Source organism: Rhinopithecus roxellana, chromosome 7, assembly GCF_007565055.1.
Source record: "Rhinopithecus roxellana isolate Shanxi Qingling chromosome 7, ASM756505v1, whole genome shotgun sequence".
NCBI classification, from domain to species: Eukaryota; Metazoa; Chordata; class Mammalia; order Primates; family Cercopithecidae; genus Rhinopithecus; species Rhinopithecus roxellana.
Window position 1 is genome coordinate 27,399,722 of NC_044555.1, and position 21,542 is coordinate 27,421,263.

Sequence of the window (21,542 nt, forward strand, 5' to 3'; positions counted from 1 at the left end):
TCAAGCAATTCTCCGGCCTCAACCTCCTGAGCAGCTGGGAGTACAGGTGCACACCACAACACCCAGTTCATTTTTGTATTTTTAGTACAGACAGGATTTCACTATGTTGGCCAGGCTGGTCTCAAACTCCTGGCCGCAAGTGATCCACCCACCTTGGCCTCCCAAAGTGCTGGGATTACAGGTGACAGGTGTGAGCCACTGCGTCCAGCCACAACATTCTTGAAATGAAAAAATTATACTATTGGAGAACAGATTAGTGGTGCCCCGGAGTTAAGAGGGGAGTGATGGAGGAAGTGAAGTGGTTGTGTCTGTTTAATGACAACATGGGGGAATCCTTGTGAGGATGGAAATGCTCTGCATGTCAATATCCTGGGTATTACAAGATGTTACTACTGGTGACAAAAACTAGGTAAATGGTACATTGCATTTGAATCTACAATTATCTCAAAATATAAGTTTAACTAAAAATAGATAAACTAAAACAACATATAGAAAAAAAAATAGGATCCTCCTCCTTACCTCAAAAGATCTGCCAGGTTCTCCCGGAATCGGGGCAGGGAATCCCTGGGGTGATGTCTCATTAGCTGGCATGTTCACCCTGGGCCTCAGGCCACCTTCCATGCTGGACAGCTGTCTGTGTGTAGAGGGTCCTGCAGCCTCCAGTAAGGGGTAAGCCTCAATGGCTCCACAGGGACCCCAAGAAATCCTAAAAGGACAGTATCCGTATCATCAGTGTCATCCCACATTCATGCCACAATGTTCAGCATCCCCAGAGCATTAGCCAAGGTGGATTATGAAATGATCAAATTTGGAGCCAAATTAATGAGCTTAGGGTCGCTTCTTGAGTGGCTCTACCAGGTGCTTCACTTGCTACTCAGCCAGCCTACACCTCAGTTCAAGTTCAAGGCAGATCTGGGTTTAGGAGAAGTAGAACCAGGGCAGTGCTTAAGGGTGCTTAAGGCCCATGGGGTGGGCAGGTGATGGGCATGTTCAAGAGGACCTGGTGGGTGACTGTGAGGGCAGGAAATCTGGAAAGCTGATAATCTAAATGAAAGGAAATTGGCCGGTCCTTTCTTCTGCCTTCTTTTTTTTTTCCACTTAGATGAAATATCCCTCTTAAATTCTTCTGTTGGGAAGCTTTTAGCCTCTTCTTTCCAGAAAAAAAATGGTTCAATCTTAATAATGTTATGTATTTTCTTTTTTTTTTTTTTTTTTTTTTTTTTTTTTTTTTTTTTTTGAGATGGAGTTTCGCTCTTGTCACCCAGGCTGCAGTGGAATGGTGCAATTTCTGCTCACAGCAACCCCCGCCTCCCAGGTTCAAGCAATTCTCCTGCGTCAGCCTCCCTAGTGGCTGGGATTACAGGCGCCCGCCACCACGCCCAGCTAATGCTGGTATTTTTAGTAGAAACGGGTTTTCACTATGCTGGTCAGGCTGGTCTTAAACTCCTGACCTCAAGTGATCCTCCCACCTCTGCCTCCTAAAGTGCTGGGATTACAGGCATGAGCCACTGCGCCTGGCCTAATGCTATGTATTACATCAACAAATTACAGGGGGAAACACTCTGCTATTAACTTACACCAAAAAAGCATCTAACGCAATTCAGCAGCCATTACTAATGTAAGCTCAGACTGAAATCAGGGAAGAAGGAAATCACTTAAATGCCACAAAAATCAATTATGAAACCTAACCCTGAAACACCATGCTAAAAAGTAAAATGATGAAGCTATTGCCATAAAATTAGTACTGTCTGCTGTAACCCAAAATTGTTTTGTGGGCTCTAGCTCACACAAGAGAAGATGAAATAATTAGAGTAGGCTGGGCACAGTGACTCATGCCTGTAATCTCAGAACTTTGGGAGGCCAAGACGGGAAGGTTGCTTGAGTCCAGGAGTTCGAAGCCAGCCTTGGCAACAAAGTGAGACCCGTCTTTACAAGAAATAAAATAATCCAAGTGTGGTGGTCCACACCTGTAGTGCCAGCTACTAAGGAAGCTGAAGCAGAAAGATAACTTGAGCCTGAGAGGTGGAGGCTGCAGTGACCTCTGATGGCGCCACTACACTCTAGCCTGGGTGACAGAGCAAGACTTTGTCTCTAAAAGAAAAAAGAAAGAAAGAAAGAAAAGAAAAATAAATAATCAGGCTAGGTACAGCGGCTCGTGGCTTTAATCCCAACACTTTGGGAGGCTGAGGCAAGAGGATCCCTTGAGCCCAGGTGTTCAAAACTAACCTGGACAATATGACAAAACCCAGTATCCTTAAAAAACAAACAAACAAACAAAAACCACACACAGAGTTGCAGTGAGTTGAGATCACTCCACTACACTCCAGCCTAGGCGACAGAGTGACACCTTGTCTCTATTAAAGAAAAAAAAAAGAGGCCGGACGAGGTGGCTCACGCCTGTAATCCCAGCACTTTGGTAGGCCGAGGCAGGCTGATCACCTGAGGTCAGCAGGTCAGAAGTTTGAGACCATGGTGAAACCCCGTGTCTACTAAAATCACAAAAATTAGCTAGACATGGTGGCAACACACCTGTAATCCCAGCTACTCAGGAGGCTGAGGCAGGAAAATTGCTTGAACTTGGGAGGCAGAGATTGCAGTGAGCTGAGATTGTGTCACTGCACTTCAGCCTGGGCGACAGAGCAAGACTCTGCCTCAAAACAAAAAAAAAAAAAGAAAAAAAAAGGCAGAAAGAAAAAAGAAAAAATAATTAGGGTGAACATGAACACTGGGAAGAAATGAAAATGAAAATGAAAATGTAGCTTTCTTGCCAATAAGATGATTTTATACATAGAAAACCTACCAGACTGCTAAAAGACTACTAAAATTAATAGGGTATAATATAATGTAAGGGGCTGGATACAAGGTAAAATTATAAAAGCAGACAGCTTCTTTTTTTTTTTTTTTTTTTGAGATGGAGTCTCACTCTGCCACCCAGGCTGGAGTGCAATGGCGCAATCTTGGCTCATTGCGACCTACGCCTCCCTGCGACCTCCACCTCCCAGGTTCAAGCGATTCTGAGATTCTGCTGCCTCAGCCTCCTGAGTAGTCGGAATTACAGGCGAGCGCCACCACGCCCGGCTAATATTTGTATTTTTAGTAGAGACGGAGTTTCACGATGTTGATCAGGCTGATCTCGAACTCCAGACCTCGTGATCTGCCCGCCTCGGCCTCCCGAAGTGCGTGGATTACAAGGATGAGCCGCCCCGCCTGGTCAAAAGCAGACAGTTTCTCTCTACAATAACAATGAGCCAATGGAAACAAAATTGCATAAATAATGATAGCAAAAACTATGTAAAATACGTAAGTGTGACTTTGTTGTTTTTTTTTGAGACAAGGTCTCCCTCTGTCATCCAGGCTGTGAGTGCAGTGGTGCAATCAAGGCTTTCACAATCAGGCGATCTTTCCACCTCAGCCTTTTTTTTTTTTTTTTTTTTTTTTTTTGTACAGACGGCAGTCTCCCTGTGTTGCCCAGGCTGTTCTCGACTCCTGGACTCAAGCAATCGCCCTCCTCGGCCTTCCAAAGTGCTGGGATTACAGGGGTAAACCACCGCGCCCGGCCAGAATAAACATTTTAAGGAGGTGGGCCTATACGATTACAAAAAGAAAAAAATTTTGACTAATATAAAATAGTCGGCCTGGCGCGGTGGCTCACGCCTGTAATCCCAGCACTTTGGGAGGCCGAGGCGAGTGGATCGTTTGAATCCAGGAGTTCTAGACCAGCCTGGGCAACATGGCGAAACCCCATCTCCACTAAAAATATAAAAATTAACCGGGCTTGGTGGCCCGCGCCAGTAATCCCAGCGACTCGGGAAACCGAGGCATGAGAATCGTTGGAAACCGGGGAGGCGGAGGTTGCAGTGAGCCGAGATCGTGCCACTGCCCTCCAGCCTGAGCGACAGAGTGAGACTCCGTCAAAAAGAAAAAAAAAAAAAAAAAAAAGACGGGGTATACAACATATTCTTGATTGCAGCTAAAGAGATTCTTTTTTTTTTTTTTTTTTTTTGAGACAGAGTCTTGCTCTGTCCCCCAGGCTGGACTGCAGTGGCCGGATCTCAGCTCACCGCAAGCTCCGCCTCCCGGGTTTACGCCATTCTCCTGCCTCAGCCTCCCGAGTAGCTGGGACTACAGGCGCCCGCCACCTCGCCCAGCTAGCTTTTTGTATTTTTAGTAGAGACGGGGTTTTCACCGTGTTAGCCAGGATGAGTCTCGATATCCTGACCTAGTGATCCGCCCGTCTCGGCCTCCCAAAGTGCTGGGATTACAGGCTTGAGCCACCGCGCCTGGCCAGAGATTCTTAAGGAAAAAGTCATGCTCTTAAAAATTTTTTTAACAAAGAAAGGCTGAGCATTAATGAATTAACATTCAATTTAAGAAGTTAGATAAAGAGAAAACAGTACAGATAAGAGCAGAAATTAAAGAAATAGAAAACAAAGGTACATCAGAAGAGATATATGATCAGAGGAGCAACAAGGTCAAAAGTTGTTTTTTTGGAAAGGCTAATAAAATTAGCAAACCTCTGGGAATACTGATAAAGGAAAAACCCAAAGTGCACACTATTAAGGCTGGACATCAAGACACAGCAGGGAATCTAAAACCTGACTACTCCAGAGGCCCTCATCCCTGACACTCATAGATTCCCATTCATTAGGTTCTTTATTTCCCCACCAGTTGACACCACAACTGCCAATGCATCATCCCCCGAAGCCAACAAAGCTTCAAAATCACCTGAGCGACTATCACGCCATAAAACCTCGTGCACTGCATTTAGCGTCGCGCGCCAAGAAGACTTAAACGGCCTCTGAGGGGGATTTCCGTTTCCTGTCCTCACCCCGACACTGCACCTTCTAGGGCTGTTGATTTTGCACACGATCAGTAGAACTGAGAGGTTGTAGTCTACTCACTGAATACAGCCCTGTTACGGATCAGCGGAGACTTGGTCCATGAGTGGCGTTGTCAGGCGAGGAATATGGCTGCGCTATGTCGTGTCTCATGGGGGCGGCCATCTTAGCACCCATTCCGTACAGTGAGCTGTTCCACAGAAGGCGGGGGCGAGAGGGCGTTCACGGGTAGAATTCTTCTAGGGGCAAGATTCTGGGAGAAGCTGGTCTTTGGAACTTGGTTTTATAAGTTTGGGCAAAATTTAAAGAAGCAGAGGTGCGCCTCCTACCCAGGGAGGATGGGGCGTGTTCTGATGTTCAAGGGATCCACTACTGGGCAAGAGCGGGAAGAAGTCAGGGTGGTACAATCCCCCCCTTGGCGATACCACTGGGAAGAGGGGGAGAAATCAGGTTAACACAGGTGCCCGTCATGGGCGATACCACTGGAGAAGAGGGGAAAGGAGTCAGGGTGTACAATCTCCCGATATGCTGCGGTTACCATGGAGAAGACTTGAACTCCCCCATCTCCGTTACCCTCCTTGCCCCACTACAGTGATAGTAGTTAGGAATAATAATAATAATAATAATAATAGCCTTTGATATGGACAACCAATGGTTTTTCTTTCCTTTTTTTTTTTTTTTTTTTTTTTTTTTTTGAGATGGAGTTTCACTCTTGTTGCCCAGGCTGGAGTGCAATGGCACGATCTCGGTTCTCCGCGACCTCCGCCTCCCGGGTTCAAGCGATTCTCCTGCCTTAACCTCCGGAGTAGCTGGAATTATAGACATGCCCTGCCACGCCAGGCTAATTTTGTATTTTTAGTAGAGATGGGGTTTCTCCATGTTGGTCAGGCTGGTCTCGAACTCCCGACCTCAGACAATCCACCCGCCTTTGCCTCCCAAAGTGCTGGGATTATAGGCGTGAACCACCGCGCCGGGCTATGGACAACCAATGTTTTTTCAGCAAATTATCAATAGAAAAATGCTTAAAGCCCAGGCGCGGTGGTTCACAGCTCTAATCCCAGCACTTTGGGAGGCTGAGATGGGCGGATCACTTGAGATCCAGAGTTCGAGACTAGCCTGGGCAACATGATGAAACTCGTCTCTACTAAAAATACAAAAATTAGCTGGGTGTGGTGGCACACACCTGTAGTCCTACCTACTCAAGAGGCTGAGGTGGGAGGATCGCTTCAGCCCAGGAGTTAGAGGCTGCAGGGAGTTATGATTGCACCACTGCACTCCAGCCTGGGTGACAGAGTGAGACCCCATTTCAATTTTTTTTTTTTTAAAGAAAAATGCTTAGAAAATGGCCAGGCGCGGCCAGGTACGGCGGTTCATGCCTGTAATCCCAATACTTTGGGAAGGGGACGCAGGAGGATCACTTGAGGTCAGGAGTTCAGGACCAGCCTCAGCAAAATGGCAAAACTCGTCTCTACCAAAAATACAAAACTTAACGGGTGTGGTGGTGTGCATATGTAGTCTCAGCTCCTCAGGAGGCTGAGGTGGGAGGATGGCTTGAACCTGGGGGGCGGTGGTTGCAAGTGAGCAGAGATCACGACAGAGCACTCCACCCTGGTCAACAGAGTGATACCCTGTCTAAAAAAGAAAGGAAAGAGAAGAGAAGAGGAGCCTGGCGCCATGGCTCAGGCCTGTAATCCTAGTACTTTGGGAGGCCAAAGTGGGTGGATCCCCTGAGGTCAGGAGTTTGAGACCAACCTGGCTAACATGGTTGTGGGGAAAAGAAAGAGAGATCAGCCTGTTACTGTGTCTATATAGAAAGAAGTAGACATAAGAGACTCCATTTGGTTCTGTATTTGAGATGCTGTTAATCTGTGACCCTACCCCCAACCTTGTCCTTGCAAGAGACATGTGCTGTGGTGATTCAAGGCTTAATGGATTTTGGGCTGTGCAGTATGTGCTTTGTTGAACAAGTGCCTAAAGGCTGCTTGCTGGTTAAAGGTCATCACCATTCTCTTAATCTCAAGTAAGAGAAAAGCATTTGTCTCCTGCCCGTCCCTGGGCAATGGAACATCTCCATGTAAAACCCGATTGTATGCTTTGTTTACTGAGCAAGGAGAAAACTGCCTTTAGGAATAAGGTGGGACTTGCTGGAGCAATGCTGCTAAAAGGTTTATGGAGATGTTTGCATATGCATCTAAGGCACAGCATTTTCCTTTAAACTTATTCATGTCACAGGGATTTTTGTTCATATGTCTTATCGCTGATTTCCTCCCTACAATGATCCTATTGTCCAGCCACTCCCTTATCTTTTTGATGGTAAAGATAATTATCAATAAATACTAAGGGAACTCAGAGACCGGTGCCGGCATGGGTCCTCTGTAAGCTGAGCGCCAGTCCCCTGGGCCCCACTTTTCTTTCTCTATACTTTGTCTCTGTGGCTTATTTCTTTTCTCAAGTCTCTCGTTCCACCTAACGAGAAACACCCACAGGTGTGGAGGGGCAGGCCACCCCTTCACATGGTGAAACTCTGTCTCTTGTATTAGTAAAATATCAAAATTAACCGGCCGTAGTGGCGCGTGTCTGTAATCCCAGTGACTCAGGAGTCTGAGACACGAGAATAGCTTGAACCCGGGAGGTGGAGGTTGCAGTTAGCCAAGATCACATCACTGCACTCCAGCCTGGGTGAAAGAACGAGACTCCATCTCAAACAAACAAAAAATGTTATTGATCTTGGCTGGTCACGATAGTCCACGCCTGTAACCCCAGGATTTTGGGGAAGGCCGAGGTGGGCAGCTCACTTGAGAAGAGCCTGAGCAACATAGTGAGACCTCATCTCCGCAAAAAATAAACAAAATTAGTTGTGCATGGTGACGTGTACCTATAGTCCCAGCTACTCAGGAGGTGAGGAGGTGGGAGGATCTCTTGAGCCTGGGAGGTCCAGACTGCAGTGAGCCATGATCGCACCACTGCACTGCAGCCTGAGGGACAGAGTGAGACACTGTCTCAATCAATCAATCAATCAATCAAATGGTATTGATCTTGATTACTGAGTGTTTTTTTTTTTTTTTTTTTTTTGAGACGGAGTCTTACGCTGTCACCCAGGCTGGAGTGCTGTGGCCGGATCTCAGCTCACTGCAAGCTCCGCCTCCCGGGTTCACGCCATTCTCCTGCCTCAGCCTCCCGAGTAGCTGGGACTACAGGCGCCGCCACCTCGCCCGGCTAGTTTTTTTTGTAGTTTTTAGTAGAGACGGGGTTTCACCGTGTTAGCCAGGATGGTCTCGATCTCCTGACCTCGTGATCCGCCCGTCTCGGCCTCCCAAAGTGCTGGGATTACAGGCTTGAGCCACCGCGCCTGGCCGATTACTGAGTTTTTTTAATACCCCCTTACATTTTACACTTAAGGCAAATGCCTCCCTCACCTTACCCTAGTCCTAGCCCTGCAGAGAAACCTTGTTCTCTAAAATCATAGACTATCGGAAATTTTCCTGTTTGAAACAATATCAATAAGAATAAAACCTCCTACTCTTCCCTGGAGGATCTAAGCTACTGTGACACAGAGAAATAGCCTTGATTTCTGACCCAGGTGCAGAGCTTCAGATAATGGGTCTCTGAAGTCAAAACTTCACATCTATGTTTAGTGTTTTTTTTTTTCTTTTCTTTTTCTCTTTTCTTTTTTTTTTTTTTTTTTTTGCTGAGATAGGGTCTCACTCTGTCACCCAGGCTGAAGTGCAGTGGCATGATCATAGCTCACTGCAACCTCAACCTCCTGGACTCAAGTGATCCTCCCACCTCAGCCTTCCAAGTAGCTGAGAGACTACAGGCACACACTACATCACCCAGCTACCTTTGTTCGTTTTTTGTAAAGACAAGATATTACTATGTTGCCCTGGCTGGTCTTGAACTCTTGGGCTCAAGGGATTCGCCCACCTCAAGTGCTAAGATTACAGGCCTGAGCCACTGCACACAGCCTATCTTTCGTGTTTCTTTTTTGTTGCTGTTTTGTTTTTTCATTTTTCTTTTTTCTTTTTTCTTTTTTTTTTTTTTTTTGAGACAGAGTCTTGCTCTGTTGCCCAGGCTGGAGTGCAGTGTGTGATCTCGGCTCACTGCAACCTCTGCCTCCCGGGTTCATGTGATCCTCCTGCCTCAGCCTCCCGAGTAGCTGGGATTACAGGTGTGTGCCACCGCATCCAGCTGATTTTTGTATTTTTAGTAGAGACAGGGTTTCATCATGTTGGCCAGGCTGGTCTCGAACTGCTAACCTCAAGTGATCCACCCGCCTCAGCCTCCCAAAGTGCTGGGATTACAGGCGCGAGATACCACGCCCAGCTTCTTTTGTGTTTCTGAAGAAAAAGGACCTTAGGTCCGCTTCACAGGCTGAACCTAATGTTGATCCTTTTCCATACCAACCTCCTTTGCTTTGGGCTTGTCAAAACACTGCTTCATTTAAATTTTACCTAAACTCCACTCCTATATCTTATAGTAATCCCATTTCTTCCTTTGTTCATTGACACTAAGGTGATCAGCCATCCCTGTTTGCCTAGGAATGGGGTTTACTGGGACAAGGGCATTCAGTACTAAAAGCAGGAAAGTCCTGAGCAAACTGGAACAAGTTAAGTTACCTTAGGTAAGACATCCCCACAGTTCCTGTGGGGCGTGGTCTTCCTTGCTGCAGCAGGTTAATAAACCCATTTCTTTCGGGACTAGGGATGTGACCTTGGTAGTCTTTATCAAGGTCATTAATGTTGGAAGAGTTCACAGAGGTGAAGTTTGAGATCATTCCTAGTATGCATTGACGGTGGAAAAATGAATAGGCTTGATTCAGGCTCCAGGTCAGCGGGGCATTGCTGGGGAAATAGTTAGTCAAAGGCTGAATGCTAAGCTATACCAGAAAGGCATTGATGGTGGAAGAGTTATCAAAGCACTAGATTGAGGTCAGACTAAATTAATACTGCTGGGAAGCCGGGCGTGGTGGCTCACGCCTGTAATCCCAGCACTTTGGGAGGCCGAGGTGGGCAGATCACCTGAGATTGGGAGTTCAAGACCAGCCTGGCCAACATGGTGAAACCCCGTCTCTACCAAAAATACAAAAATCAGCTGGATGTGGTGGCTCACACCTGTAATCCCAGCTACTTGGGAGGCTGAGGCAGGGGAATTGCTTGAACCCAGGAGGCAGAGGTTGCAGTGAGCCGAGATAGCGCCACTGCACACCAGCCTGGGCGATAGAAAGAGCGAGACTGTCTCAAAAAAAAAAAAAGGGTTTGAAGTTGGTCCAGAAGTGGTGAAAATGTTAACAGGGGCCCAGATTTTAGATTTTTACAAGGGAATTATTGACGGTGGATTAGATAACAGATGACCAAGTTCGAGGTCCAGCCAGATGAGCAGTGGTGGCAGCAGAGTTCATAGAAACCAGCAGTTTGAGATTTCTTGTCTAGAACAAATCGGGGGGATTGTAGATAGATGGTGCAGCTGACCAATGGCTGCATCGGGGAGGTGGGATCTGGTTTCTGGTGGCCAATGGGATGAAGCAGCCGGTTCTAGGGAGAAGCCCCTGTTGCTATGTACAGGGTGGAAAGGACCTGAGTTGCTGCAAATAGTTAGCCAATGAATGCACGAGAAGTTGGGCGTTTCTCTCTTCAGCCTATGGCAGTAATGGTAAACTGTTACTAGGTAGTAACTAACCCCGTTGCCATGTGAAGTGAGGCAGCCAAAGCCTAGCTTGAGAAGCTGTGGACTGAAGGTGCAGTTAGCTAATGGCTGAATATAAGAAACAGGCTCTGGTCTCCCAGGTCAATATGAGGCTGCCTGATCTGTAAATCAGCAGAAGTCCCCATTGTCCAGTGCAAGGAAGGGGCCAGTTGGACATAGCCTGACGGGGATGCAGGTAAATGGCACAGCTGGAGGTAGTTGAAGTGGGTGGGAGCACAGCCCGAGGTTGCTTTGGAGAGATGGCGCAGCTAGCCAATGGCTCTGTGTGGGAGGCAGGCTTTAGTCTCCATGGCCAATGAAGTGAGAACATCCTTGTCACTAGGCGAAATAATTTTGCAGTTCAAATTACATCATTAAGAATGAAGCATCTTGCCGGGCGCGGTAGCTCAAGCCTGTAATCCCAGCACTTTGGGAGGCCGAGACGGGCGGATCACGAGGTCAGGAGATCGAGACCATCCTGGCTAACACGGTGAAACCCCGTCTCTACTAAAAAATACAAAAAACTAGCCGGGCGACGAGGCGGGCGCCTGTAGTCCCAGCTACTCGGGAGGCTGAGACAGGAGAATGGCGTGAACCCGGGAGGCGGAGCTTGCAGTGAGCTGAGATCCGACCACTGCACTCCAGCCTGGGCGGCAGAGCAAGACTCCGTCTCAAAAAAAAAAAAAAAAAAAAAAAAAAAAAAAAAAAAGAATGAAGCATCTTAATGCCTGAGAGACTAAATCACTTTGACACAGAACAGCAGCCTCAATTTCCAACCCAAGTGGAAGACAGGGAGGAGATGTAACATGAGACGTTGCAGACAGATGACACAAAAAGGAAAAGAAATAAGTTACATTAACTTTAATAACATACTTTGTTTGAACTACATAACCAAACATTCTTATTTCAACATGTAATTAATTTTTTAAATTACCTAGATATTTGGCATTATTTTTGTGGTAATAAGACTGTGAAATCAGATATGTATTTTACACTGACAGCAAATCTCAATTTTGAAAGCTAAATTTTCATCAGAAGTACTTTATTTGTACTCAGATATCTTTCACAAAATTTAGTTGAAAACATCGGTTAACATTCCTGGCATGGTGGCACATGCCTGGAATCCCAGCACTTTGGCAGGCCAAGGTGGGTGGATCACCTGAGGTCAGGAGTTTTAGACCAGCCTGGCCAACATGGAGACACCCCATGCCTACTAAAAATACAAAAAGTTAGCCGGGTGTGGTGGCGTGTGCCTGGGAAGTTAAGGCAGGAGAATCACTTAAACCCAGGAGGTGGAGGTTGCAGTGAGCCAAGAACACACCATTGCACTCTGGCCTGGGCAACAAGAGAGAAACTCTGTCTCAAAAAACAAAACAAAAATATTCACAAGTGACCAGGCACAGTGGCTTATGCCTGTAATCCCAGTACTTTGGGAGGCCAAGGAGGGAGGATCGCTCAAGGCCAGGAGTTCCAGACTAGCCTGGGTAACATAGTGAGACCCTGTCTCTACAAAAACTAAACAAAATTAGCTAGTCATCATGGTGCTCCCCTGTGGTCCCAGCTACTCAGGAGGCTGAGGAGGGGAGGTGGCGTATGGCCAGAGGTTCCAGGCTGCAGTGAGCTATGATTGTGCCACCATACTCCAGCCTGGGCAGCAAAGAAAGATTCTGTCTCTATAAATAAATAAACAAACAAACAACAACAAATTCATAAGTCATTCCAAATATACTTTTAAAGTTTTCCAATAATTGAATTATCTATTTTATTGTGTGTGTGTTAAATTTTTATTTTTTATTTTTGTGGGTACACAGTGGGTGTGTATCTAATTTAAATGTTAAATTAACTAAAATGAATAAATTTTAAAATTCAGTTCCTCAGTCTTATTAGCCCCATAGTTTTTTGTTGTTGTTGTTGTTGTTGTTTTGAAACAGGGTATTGCTCTGTTGCTGAGGCTGGAAGGCAGTGGTACAATCATAGCTCACTGCAGCCTCCATCTCCTGGGCTCAAAAAATCCTTCTGCTTCAGCCTCCCAAAATGCTGAGATTACAGGCATGACCACTGCACCTGGCCTCATTAACCTCAAGTGCTCAATAACCATGTGACTATTTCGGCCTTATCTGATGGCACAATTCTAGACAAAATTACTTTTTTTTTTTTTTGAGACAGGGTTTTACTCTTTCGCCCAGGCTTGGGTGCAGTGGCATGACCACAGCTCACTGCAGCCTTGACCTCCCAGGCTCAGTTGATCCTCCCATCTCAGCCTCCTGAGTAGCTGCTGCTACAGGTGCAAGTCATCACACCCCAGCTAATTTCTGTAGAGACAGAGTTTTGCCACGTTGCCCAGGCTTGTCTCAAACTCCTGGGATCAAGCGATTCTCCCATCTCAGCCTCCCAAAGTGCCAGGATTACAGGGGTGAGGCACTGCGCCCAGCCTCAACAACATACCATTGACGGTGATGGAGCTGAGTGATATTGTGGAATATATATTTGGTTTTGTCCCAGTTTCCGGACAAGTGGCTCCAAAAACCCTTGGAATATCCAGAATGATAAGAGTGTATTTTGCTTGTTAATGAGACGACTGGTGGCTGGGGGCCTCCAGATAGCTTCAGGTTGGGGGCTGAGGAACTAAATAGGGAACTGGGACTTTGAGACCCACCCCCAACCTCCTGGAAGGGGAGAGTGGCTAAAGATTGACTTGATCACCAATGGCCAATGGTTTAACCAATCATGTCTAGGTAATGAAGCCTCCATGAAAAAACAAAAGCACTGTGGGCAGTGGCTCATGCCTGTAATCCAAACACTTTGTGAGGTCGAGGTGGGAGGATTGCTTGAGCCCAGGAGTTCAAGACTAACCTGGGGCTGGGTGTGGTGGCTCATCCCTGTAATCCCAGCACTTTGGGAGGCTGAGGTAGGTGGATCACTTGAGGTCAGGAGTTTGAAACCAGCCTGGGCAACATAGTGAGACCCCCATCTGATATGGTTTGGGTCTGTGTCCCCTCCCAAATCTCATGTTGAATTGTAATCCCCAAAGTTGGAGGTGGAGCCTGGTGGGAGGTGATCGGATCATAGGGGTGTTCCTTCATGAGTGGTTTAACATCATCCTCTTGGTGCTGTTCTCACTATAGTGAGTGAGTGAGTTATCAAAAGATCTGGTTATTTAAAAGTATGTAGCACCTCACCCTCTCTCTTCCTGCTCCAGCCATGTAAATTGTGCCTGCTTCCTCTTCACATTGTCATGATTGTAAGTTTCCTGAGGCCTCCTCAGAAGCTGAGCAGATGCCAGAACCATGCTTCCTGTACAACCTGTGGAACCATGAGACAATTAAACCTCTTTTCTTTACCCAGTCTCAGGTATTATTTTCTTTTTTTTTTTTTAAATGGAGTCTCGCTCTGTCTCCCAGGCTGGAGTGCAGTGGCATGATCTCAGCTTACTGCAAGCTCTGCCTCCCAGGTTCAAGCCATTCTCCTGCCTCGGCGTCCCGAGTAGCTGGGAGTACAGGTGCCTGCCACGGCACCCACCTAATTTCTTTGTATTTTTCTTAGTAGAGACAGGATTTCACTGTGTTGGCCAATATGGTCTTGATCTCCTGACCTCGTGATCCACCCGCCTCAGCTTTCCCAAAGTGCTGGGATTACAGGCGTGAGCCACTGCACACAGCCTTTTTTTTTTTTTTTTTTTTTTTTTGAGATGGAGTCTTGCTCTGTCGCCAGGCTAGGGTGCAGTGGTGCGATCTCAGCTCACTGCAACCTCTGCCTCCCAGGTTCAAGTGATTCTCCTGCCTCAGCCTCCCAAGTAGCTGGGACTACAGGTGCGCTCCACCACGCCTGGCTAATTTTTGTATTTTTAGTAGAGACAGGGTTTCAACATGTTGACCAGGATGGTCTTGATCTCTTGACCTCGTGATCTGCCCGCCTCGGCCTCCCAAAGTGCTGGGATTACAGGCATGAGCCACCGCACCTGGCCCCAGGTGTTTCTTTAGAGCAGTGCAAGAACAGCCTAACGTACCATTTCTGTCTTTTTTTTGAGACGGAGTCTTGCTCTGTCATCCAGGCTGAAGTGCAGTGGCACGATCTCGGCTCACTGCAAGCTCCACCTCCCGGGTTCACGCCATTCTCCTGTCTCAGCCTCCCCAGCAGGTGGGACTACAGGTGCCCGCCACCATGCCCGGCTAATTTTTTTTTTGTATTTTTAGTAGAGATGGGGTTTCACCATGTTAGCCAGGATGGTCTCGATCCCCTGACCTCGTGATCTGCCCGCCTCGGCCTCCCGAAGTGCTGGGATTACAGGCGTGAGCCACCGCGCCTGGCCCTAATGTACCATTTCTTAAAAAAAAAAAATTAGCGGCCAGGCGTGGTGGCTCACACCTGTAATCCTAGCACTTTGGGAGGCCGAGGCAGGTGGATCACCTGAGGTCAAGAGCTCAGGACCAGCCTGGCCAACATGGTGAAACCTTGTCTCTACTAAAAATACAAAAATTAGCCAGGCGCGGTGGCACGTGCCTGTAATCCCAGCTACTCGGGAGGCTGAGGCAGGAGAATCGTAAATCACATCAAGCTGAGAGAGACATGATTTTTTATTGTAGACCAGAGGACCATGAATGATAAGAGTTAATAGAGGCCAAAGTTAAAGATGTATAAAAGATGGGCACTGAGGGTGAACTATTGACAGAAGCCCATATTCAAGGACAGACAACAGTAGCATTGTAGGCTAGGTATGGTGGCTGACACCTGTAATCCCAGCACTTTCGGAGGCCAAGGCAGGAGGATTGCTTGAGGCCAGGAGGTCGAGATTACCCTGGCCAACATAGCAAGACCCTGTCTCTAAAAAAAAAAAAAAAAAAAGAGGCTGGGCGCAGTGGCTCACGCCTGAAATCCCAGCACTTTGGGAGGCCAAGGCAGGCGGATCATGAGGTCAGGAGATCGAGACCATCCTGGCTAACACGGTGAAACCCTGTCTCTACTAAAAATATTACAAAAAATATTAGCCAGGCATGGTGATGGGTGCCTGTAGTCCCAGCTACTCGGGAGGCTGAGGCAGGAGAATGGCATGAACCCGGGAAGCGGAGCTTGCAGTGAGCCAAGATCATGCCACTACACTCCAGCCTGGGTGACAGAGCCAGACTCTGTATTAAAAAAAAAAAAAAAGAGGCCAGGTGCGGTGGCTCAAGGCTGTAATCCCAGCACTTGGGGAGGCTGAGGCAGGCGGATCACTTGAGTTCAGGAGTTCGAGATCAGCCTGGCCAACATGGTAAAACTGTGTCTCTACTAAAAATACAAAAATTAGCTCAGCATGGTGATGCATGTCTGTAATCCCAGCTATTCAGGAAGCTGAGGCGGGAGAATGGCTTGAACCTGGGAGGCAGAGGTTACAGTGAGCTGAGATCATGCCACTGCACTCCAGCCTGGGGGACAAGAGCGAAACTCCATCTCAAAAAAAAAAAAAAAAAAGGGCCAGGCATGGTGACTCATGCCTGTAAGCTAAGCACTTTGGGAGGATGAGGCTGGTGGATCACAAGGTCAAGAGATCGAGACCATCCTGGCTAACTCAGTGAAACCCCGTCTCTACTAAAAATACAAAAAAAAAAAAAATTAGCCGGGTGTGGTGGCGAGCACCTATAGTACCAGCTACTGGGGAGGCTGAGGCAGGAGAATGGCGTTAACCCAGGAGGCGGAGCTTGCAGTGAGGCGAGATCATGCCACTGCACTCGGCCTGGGCGATAGAGTGACACTCTGTCTAACAAAAAAAAAAAAAGAGTAGGCATTGTTGATGGAATAGTTAACAGAGGCTTGGGTTTAAGGTCAGATCTGAGAGGCATTGGTGGCTAAAAAATAGAGATTTCCAGTCTGGATGAGGTAACATAGACCTATTTCTCCCTGCTCCTTCCTGCTGAGCACAACTATCAACCCTGGAAATAGTACAAGAGACAACCAAAGGGAAACTATGAATGGCAGTAAGAAGAAACTGAACTCCTTGGCCAGGTACAGTGGCTCACACTTGTAATCCCAGCACTTTGGGAGGCCAAGGCAGGCAGATCACCTAAGGTCAGGAGTTTGAGATCAGTCTAACCAACATGGAGAAACCCCATCTCTACTAAAAATACAAAATTAGCTGGGCATGGTGGCGCATGCCTGTAATTCCAGCTACTTGGGAGGCTGAGGCAGGAGAATCGCTTGAACCTGGGAGGTGGAGGTTGCGGTGAGCCAAGGTCACGCCATTGCACTCCAGCCTGGGCAACAAGAGTGAAACTCCATCTCAAAAAAAAAAAAAAAAAAAAAAAAAAGAAAGAAAGAAAAAGAAAGTTAGCTCATTTAGGATTCCAAGACTGGAAAAACAGCACTACTACAGGGCATCTTATGTCCCCCCACTCACCAGAAGAAGGCAACTCAAGCCCAGCATTTCCTAACCCTGATCCAAGCCATGGAAGGCAGCCCTAATAGGCTAGTTCCTCCCCTGGATGAAAGGGAAGTCCCTCTGAGAACGTGAGGCAAACCCAACACCAACAGTGAGAGGGTGGATCGGGAACCCACTAACAGTAAGTGGTCATGAGAAGTGCTGTCCTTCTCCACAGGGCCAGAGATACCCCTCCCCAATAAGGGACCTCCCCCGACCCCACCCTGCCCAGGCTGACAGAGAGAACCTGTATTGCATCAAAAAGACGCAGCCATAGCAAGAGGCCAGGCCTGGACAATCCCTTACCTTAGGTGCCTTGAAGACTCCAGACTCCCTTCTCCCAACAGGAGGCTTGGGACTAGTAGGTGAAACTGGCAAAAATGATATAACCACAGCAGGTGACCAGACTCAGAAAACCCCTCTCCTGCTCAGAGGCACTAGGGCAAAGAGGCAGAACCAGCAAAAGGGACCCAGCTACAACAAGCATCCTGGCCCAGGAAGCCCCACTGGCCTTGCAGGCCTGGGATTCCGCTTCCCTGCAGAGACACCTGAGCAGCCAGAAGGCACTGGTAGGGGGATCTCATCACATCGCCCCACCATCAAGAAACACCCAGAGGCTGGGCGTGGTGGCTCCTTCCTGTACTCCTAGCACTTTGGGAGGCTGAGGCGGGAGTATTGTTTGAGCCCAGGAGTTTGAGACCAGTCTGGGCAACATGAGGAGACCTTGTCTTTACCAAAAATTAAAAATTAGCCAGGCGTGACGTCACGCGCCTGTGATCCCAGCTACTCGAGAGGCTAAAGCAGGGGGATCACTTGAGCCCAGGAGGTCGAGGCTGCATTGAGCCATGATCACGCCACTCTCCTTCATCCTAGGTGACAGAGTGAGACTCTGTCAAAAAAAGAAAGAAAGAAAGAAAGACGTGGAGACCTGGCCTGTAGAAATCTCTCCTGTTCCCTCAGGCAGCACCAGAGACAAGTAGGCGCCTCAGAGGTACCAGATAGACCAAACAGACAAAAATAACACCACAAAGGCTCTGAAGACTAAACCGCCATTAGAAACACAGCAGAAAAACTAGGCCAAAACCTACATGATAAACCTAAATAGAGTGACTGCCTGCTAAAATAAAAGACTTAAATAGGACTCCGAGTCTCCTAACATAATAGACCAGGATGCACCTCAAAAAATTAAAAATAGGTCAGGCACAGTAGCTCACACCTGTAATCCCAGGACTTTGGGAGGGTAAGGAGGGAGTATCACTTGAGCCCAGGAGGTAAAGACCAACCTGGGCAACATAGCAAGACCCTGTCTCTACAAAAATTACAAATATTAGCTGGGCATGGTGGCACACGCCTGTAATTCCAGTTACTTGGGAGGCTGAGGCAAGAGGATCACTTGACCCCAGGAGGTGGAGGCTGTAGTGAGCTGTGATTGATCACGCCACTGCACTCCAGCCTGGGGGAGAGGGCAAGATCCTATCTCACACACACACAAAAAAATTTAATAGAATTACCATATGATCCAGCAATCTCACTACTAGATACATAACCAAAGGAAACTATATCATGAACCTGGAGGACAGTATATAAGGAAATAAGCCGGGCAGAGAAAGACAAATACCACATGGTCTCACATGTGGAATCTAAAAAAGTTGAAGTCATAAAAGCAGAGAGTAGAATGGTGGTTACTAGGGGCTGGGGGTGAAGGGGGTTGGGGAGATGTTGGTGAAGGATACAATATTTCAATTAGATAGTAGGAATAAGTGAGATCTATTGTACAACACAGTGACTACAGTTAAGAGTAATGTATTGTATTCTTTTTGTTTTTGTTTTTGTTTTTAATAGAGACAGGGTCTCCCTGTGTCTTTGGAGTGTAGTGGCACAATCACAGCTCACTACAGCCTCGATCTCCTGGGCTCAAGTGATCTTCCTGCCTCAGCTTCCTGAGTAGCTGGGACCACAAGTGCGTGCCACCACGCCCAGCTGACTTTTTTATTTGTAGAGACGAGTTCTTGCTATGTTGCCCAGCCTGGTCTCAAACTCCTGGGCTCAAGTGATCTTTCTGCTTTGGCCTCCCAATGTGCTGGGATTACAGTCATGAGCCACTGTGTGCCTGGTGGTGTTGTATTCTTGAAAATTGCTGTTTGGGTGCGGTGGCTCATGCCTGTAATGCTAGCACTTTGGGAGGCCGAGGCGGGAAGATCACTTGAGCCCAACAGTTCAAGACCAGCCTGGACAACATGGAGAAACTCTGTCTCCACAAAAAATACAAAAATTAGTCAGGCATGGTGGCAGGTGCCTATAGTCCCAGCTACTCAGGAGGATGAAATGGGAGGATCACCTGTGCCTGGGAGGTCAAGGCTGAGATGAACCCAGATTGCACCACTGCACACCAGCTTGTGCAACAAAGTGAGACCCTGTCTCAAATAAATAAATAAATAAATAAATAAATAAATAAAATTGCTAAGGGAATAGATTTCAAGTATTCTCACAAAAACATGATAAATATGTGAGGTAATACATGTTAATTAGCTCAATTTAGCCATTCCACAGTGTATATATATTTCAAAACATTATGTTGTACTATATATATATATACACACAATTTTTGGCTATTGTAAAATTTTAATTAAAAACAAATTACCAGAATACAATAGAAAATTACACATTATACTAAGAACCAAGAAAATCACAACTTGAATACGAAAAGATAACCAACTCACACCAACATCAGGATGACTCAGATGTGCTCGCTTTGGCAGCACATACACTACAACTGGAATGATACAGAGAAGATTAGCATGGCCCCTGTGCAAGGATGACATGCAAATTTTTAAAAAAAGTTTGTTTAAAGACGACTCAGATGATGGAATTATCTGACAAGGGTTTTAAAGCAGCCATCATAAAAAGTTTCAACAATCAACTACAAATTTTACAAATTCTCTTGGAACAAATAAGAAAACAGAAAAATCTCAGCAAAGAAATAGAAATTATTAATACAAAAAAAGGCAAATATAGAACTGAAAAGTGCAATAACAGAAATAAAAACCAGGGCTGGGGGCAGTAGCTCACACCTGTTATCCCAGAATTGGGAGGCCGAGGTGGGGAGCCCAGGTGTTAGAGGCTAGCCTGAGAAAAATGGTGAGACCCCATTTCTATTAACAACAACAACAAAATAACAAAAAAAAAAAAATTTTTTTTTAAATCTCACTGGGGCCTGGTGTGGTGGCTCACACCTGTAATCCCAGCACTTTAGGAGGCCGAGGTCAGGAGTTCAAGACCAGATTACTTGAGGTCAGGAGTTCAAGACCAGCCTGGCCAACATGGTGAAACCCTGTCTCTACTAAAAATACAAAAACTAGCCAGGTGTGGCAGAGCATGCCTGTAATTCCAGCTACTTGGAAGGCTGAGGCAGGAGAATCACTTGAACCTGGGAGGCAGAGGTTGCAGTGAGCCAAGACTGTACCGTTGCACTCCAGCTTGGTCAACAAGAATGAAACACCGTCTCAAAAAAATAAAAAAAAAACCTCTCACTGGATGGGCTCAATAGTAGAATGGAGATGACAGAAGATAGAATCAGTTAACTTTTGAAGACAGATCAGTAAAATTCACCCAATACGAATAAAGGAGTGAAAACTGGCAGAAAATATTGAACAGAGCTTCGAAAACCTGTGAGACAACAACAAAAGACCCAGTGTATTCGTTCGTTTTCTTTTTCTTTTTTTCTTTCTTTTTTTTCTTTTTTTTTGAGACGGCGTTTCATTCTGTTGCCTAGGCTGGAGTGCAATGGTGTGGCTCTTGGCTCACCACAACCTCCACCTCCCAGGTTCAAGCAATTCTCCTGCCTCAGCCTCCCAAGTAGCTGGGATTACAGGCATGAGTCATGATGCCTGGCTAATTTTGTTTATTTATTTATTTATTTTTTTTTTTCAGATGGAGTCTTGCTCTGTCACCCACCCAGCCTGGAGTGCAGTGGTATGATCTCGGCTCACTGCAAGCTCTGCCTCCCAGCTTCATGCTATTCTCCTGCCTCAGCCTCCTGAGTAGCTGGGACTGCAGGCGCCTGCTACCATGCCTGGCTAATTTTTTTGTATTTTTAATTTTGTATTTTTAGTAGAGACGGGGTTTCTCCACGTTGGTCAGGCTGGTGTCGAAATCCTGACCTCAGGTGATCCACCAGCCTCGGCCTCCCAAAGTGCTGAGATTACAGGTATGAGCCACCACACCCAGCCTTATTCATTTGTTTTCACACTGCTATAAAGAACTACCTGAGACTAGGTAATTTATAAAGAAAAGAGAGGCCGGGCGCGGTGGCCCAAGCCTGTAATCCCAGCACTTTGGGAGGCCGAGGCGGGCGGATCACGAGGTCAGGAGATCGAGACCATCCTGGCTAACACGGTGAAACCCCGTCTCTACTAAAAAAATACAAAAAACTAGCCGGGCGATGTGGCAGGCACCTGTAGTCCCAGCTACTCGGGAGGCTGAGGCAGGAGAATGGTGTAAACCCGGGAGGCGGAGTTTGCAGTGAGCTGAGATCTGGCCACTGCACTCCAGCCTGGGTGACAGAGTGAGACTCCTTCTCAAAAAAAAAAAAAAAAAAAAAAAGAAAAGAGATTTAATTGACTCAGTTCCAC

General features: G+C 46.8%; 1 protein-coding gene and 1 non-coding gene across 2 annotated transcripts in view; one reads left to right on the forward strand and one right to left on the reverse strand.

The window, feature by feature from the left end:
• The window catches only part of ZNF157 (zinc finger protein 157), a 58,241-nt gene extending 53,330 nt beyond the window's left edge, over positions 1-4,911 (reverse strand). The window contains exons 1-2 of the mRNA XM_010366129.2: positions 4,726-4,911; positions 520-706 (exon numbers count right to left, since the gene is read on the reverse strand). Coding sequence (XP_010364431.1) covers positions 520-621 — 102 coding nt within the window. The 5' untranslated portion in view covers positions 622-706; positions 4,726-4,911. The remainder of the gene's footprint in view (positions 1-519; positions 707-4,725) is intronic.
• Positions 4,912-19,654: 14,743 nt separating this feature from the next.
• On the forward strand, positions 19,655-19,758 carry LOC115898828. The gene has a single exon (XR_004058493.1). It is a non-coding gene; the product is annotated as a U6 spliceosomal RNA (small nuclear RNA).
• Positions 19,759-21,542: the final 1,784 nt, after the last annotated feature.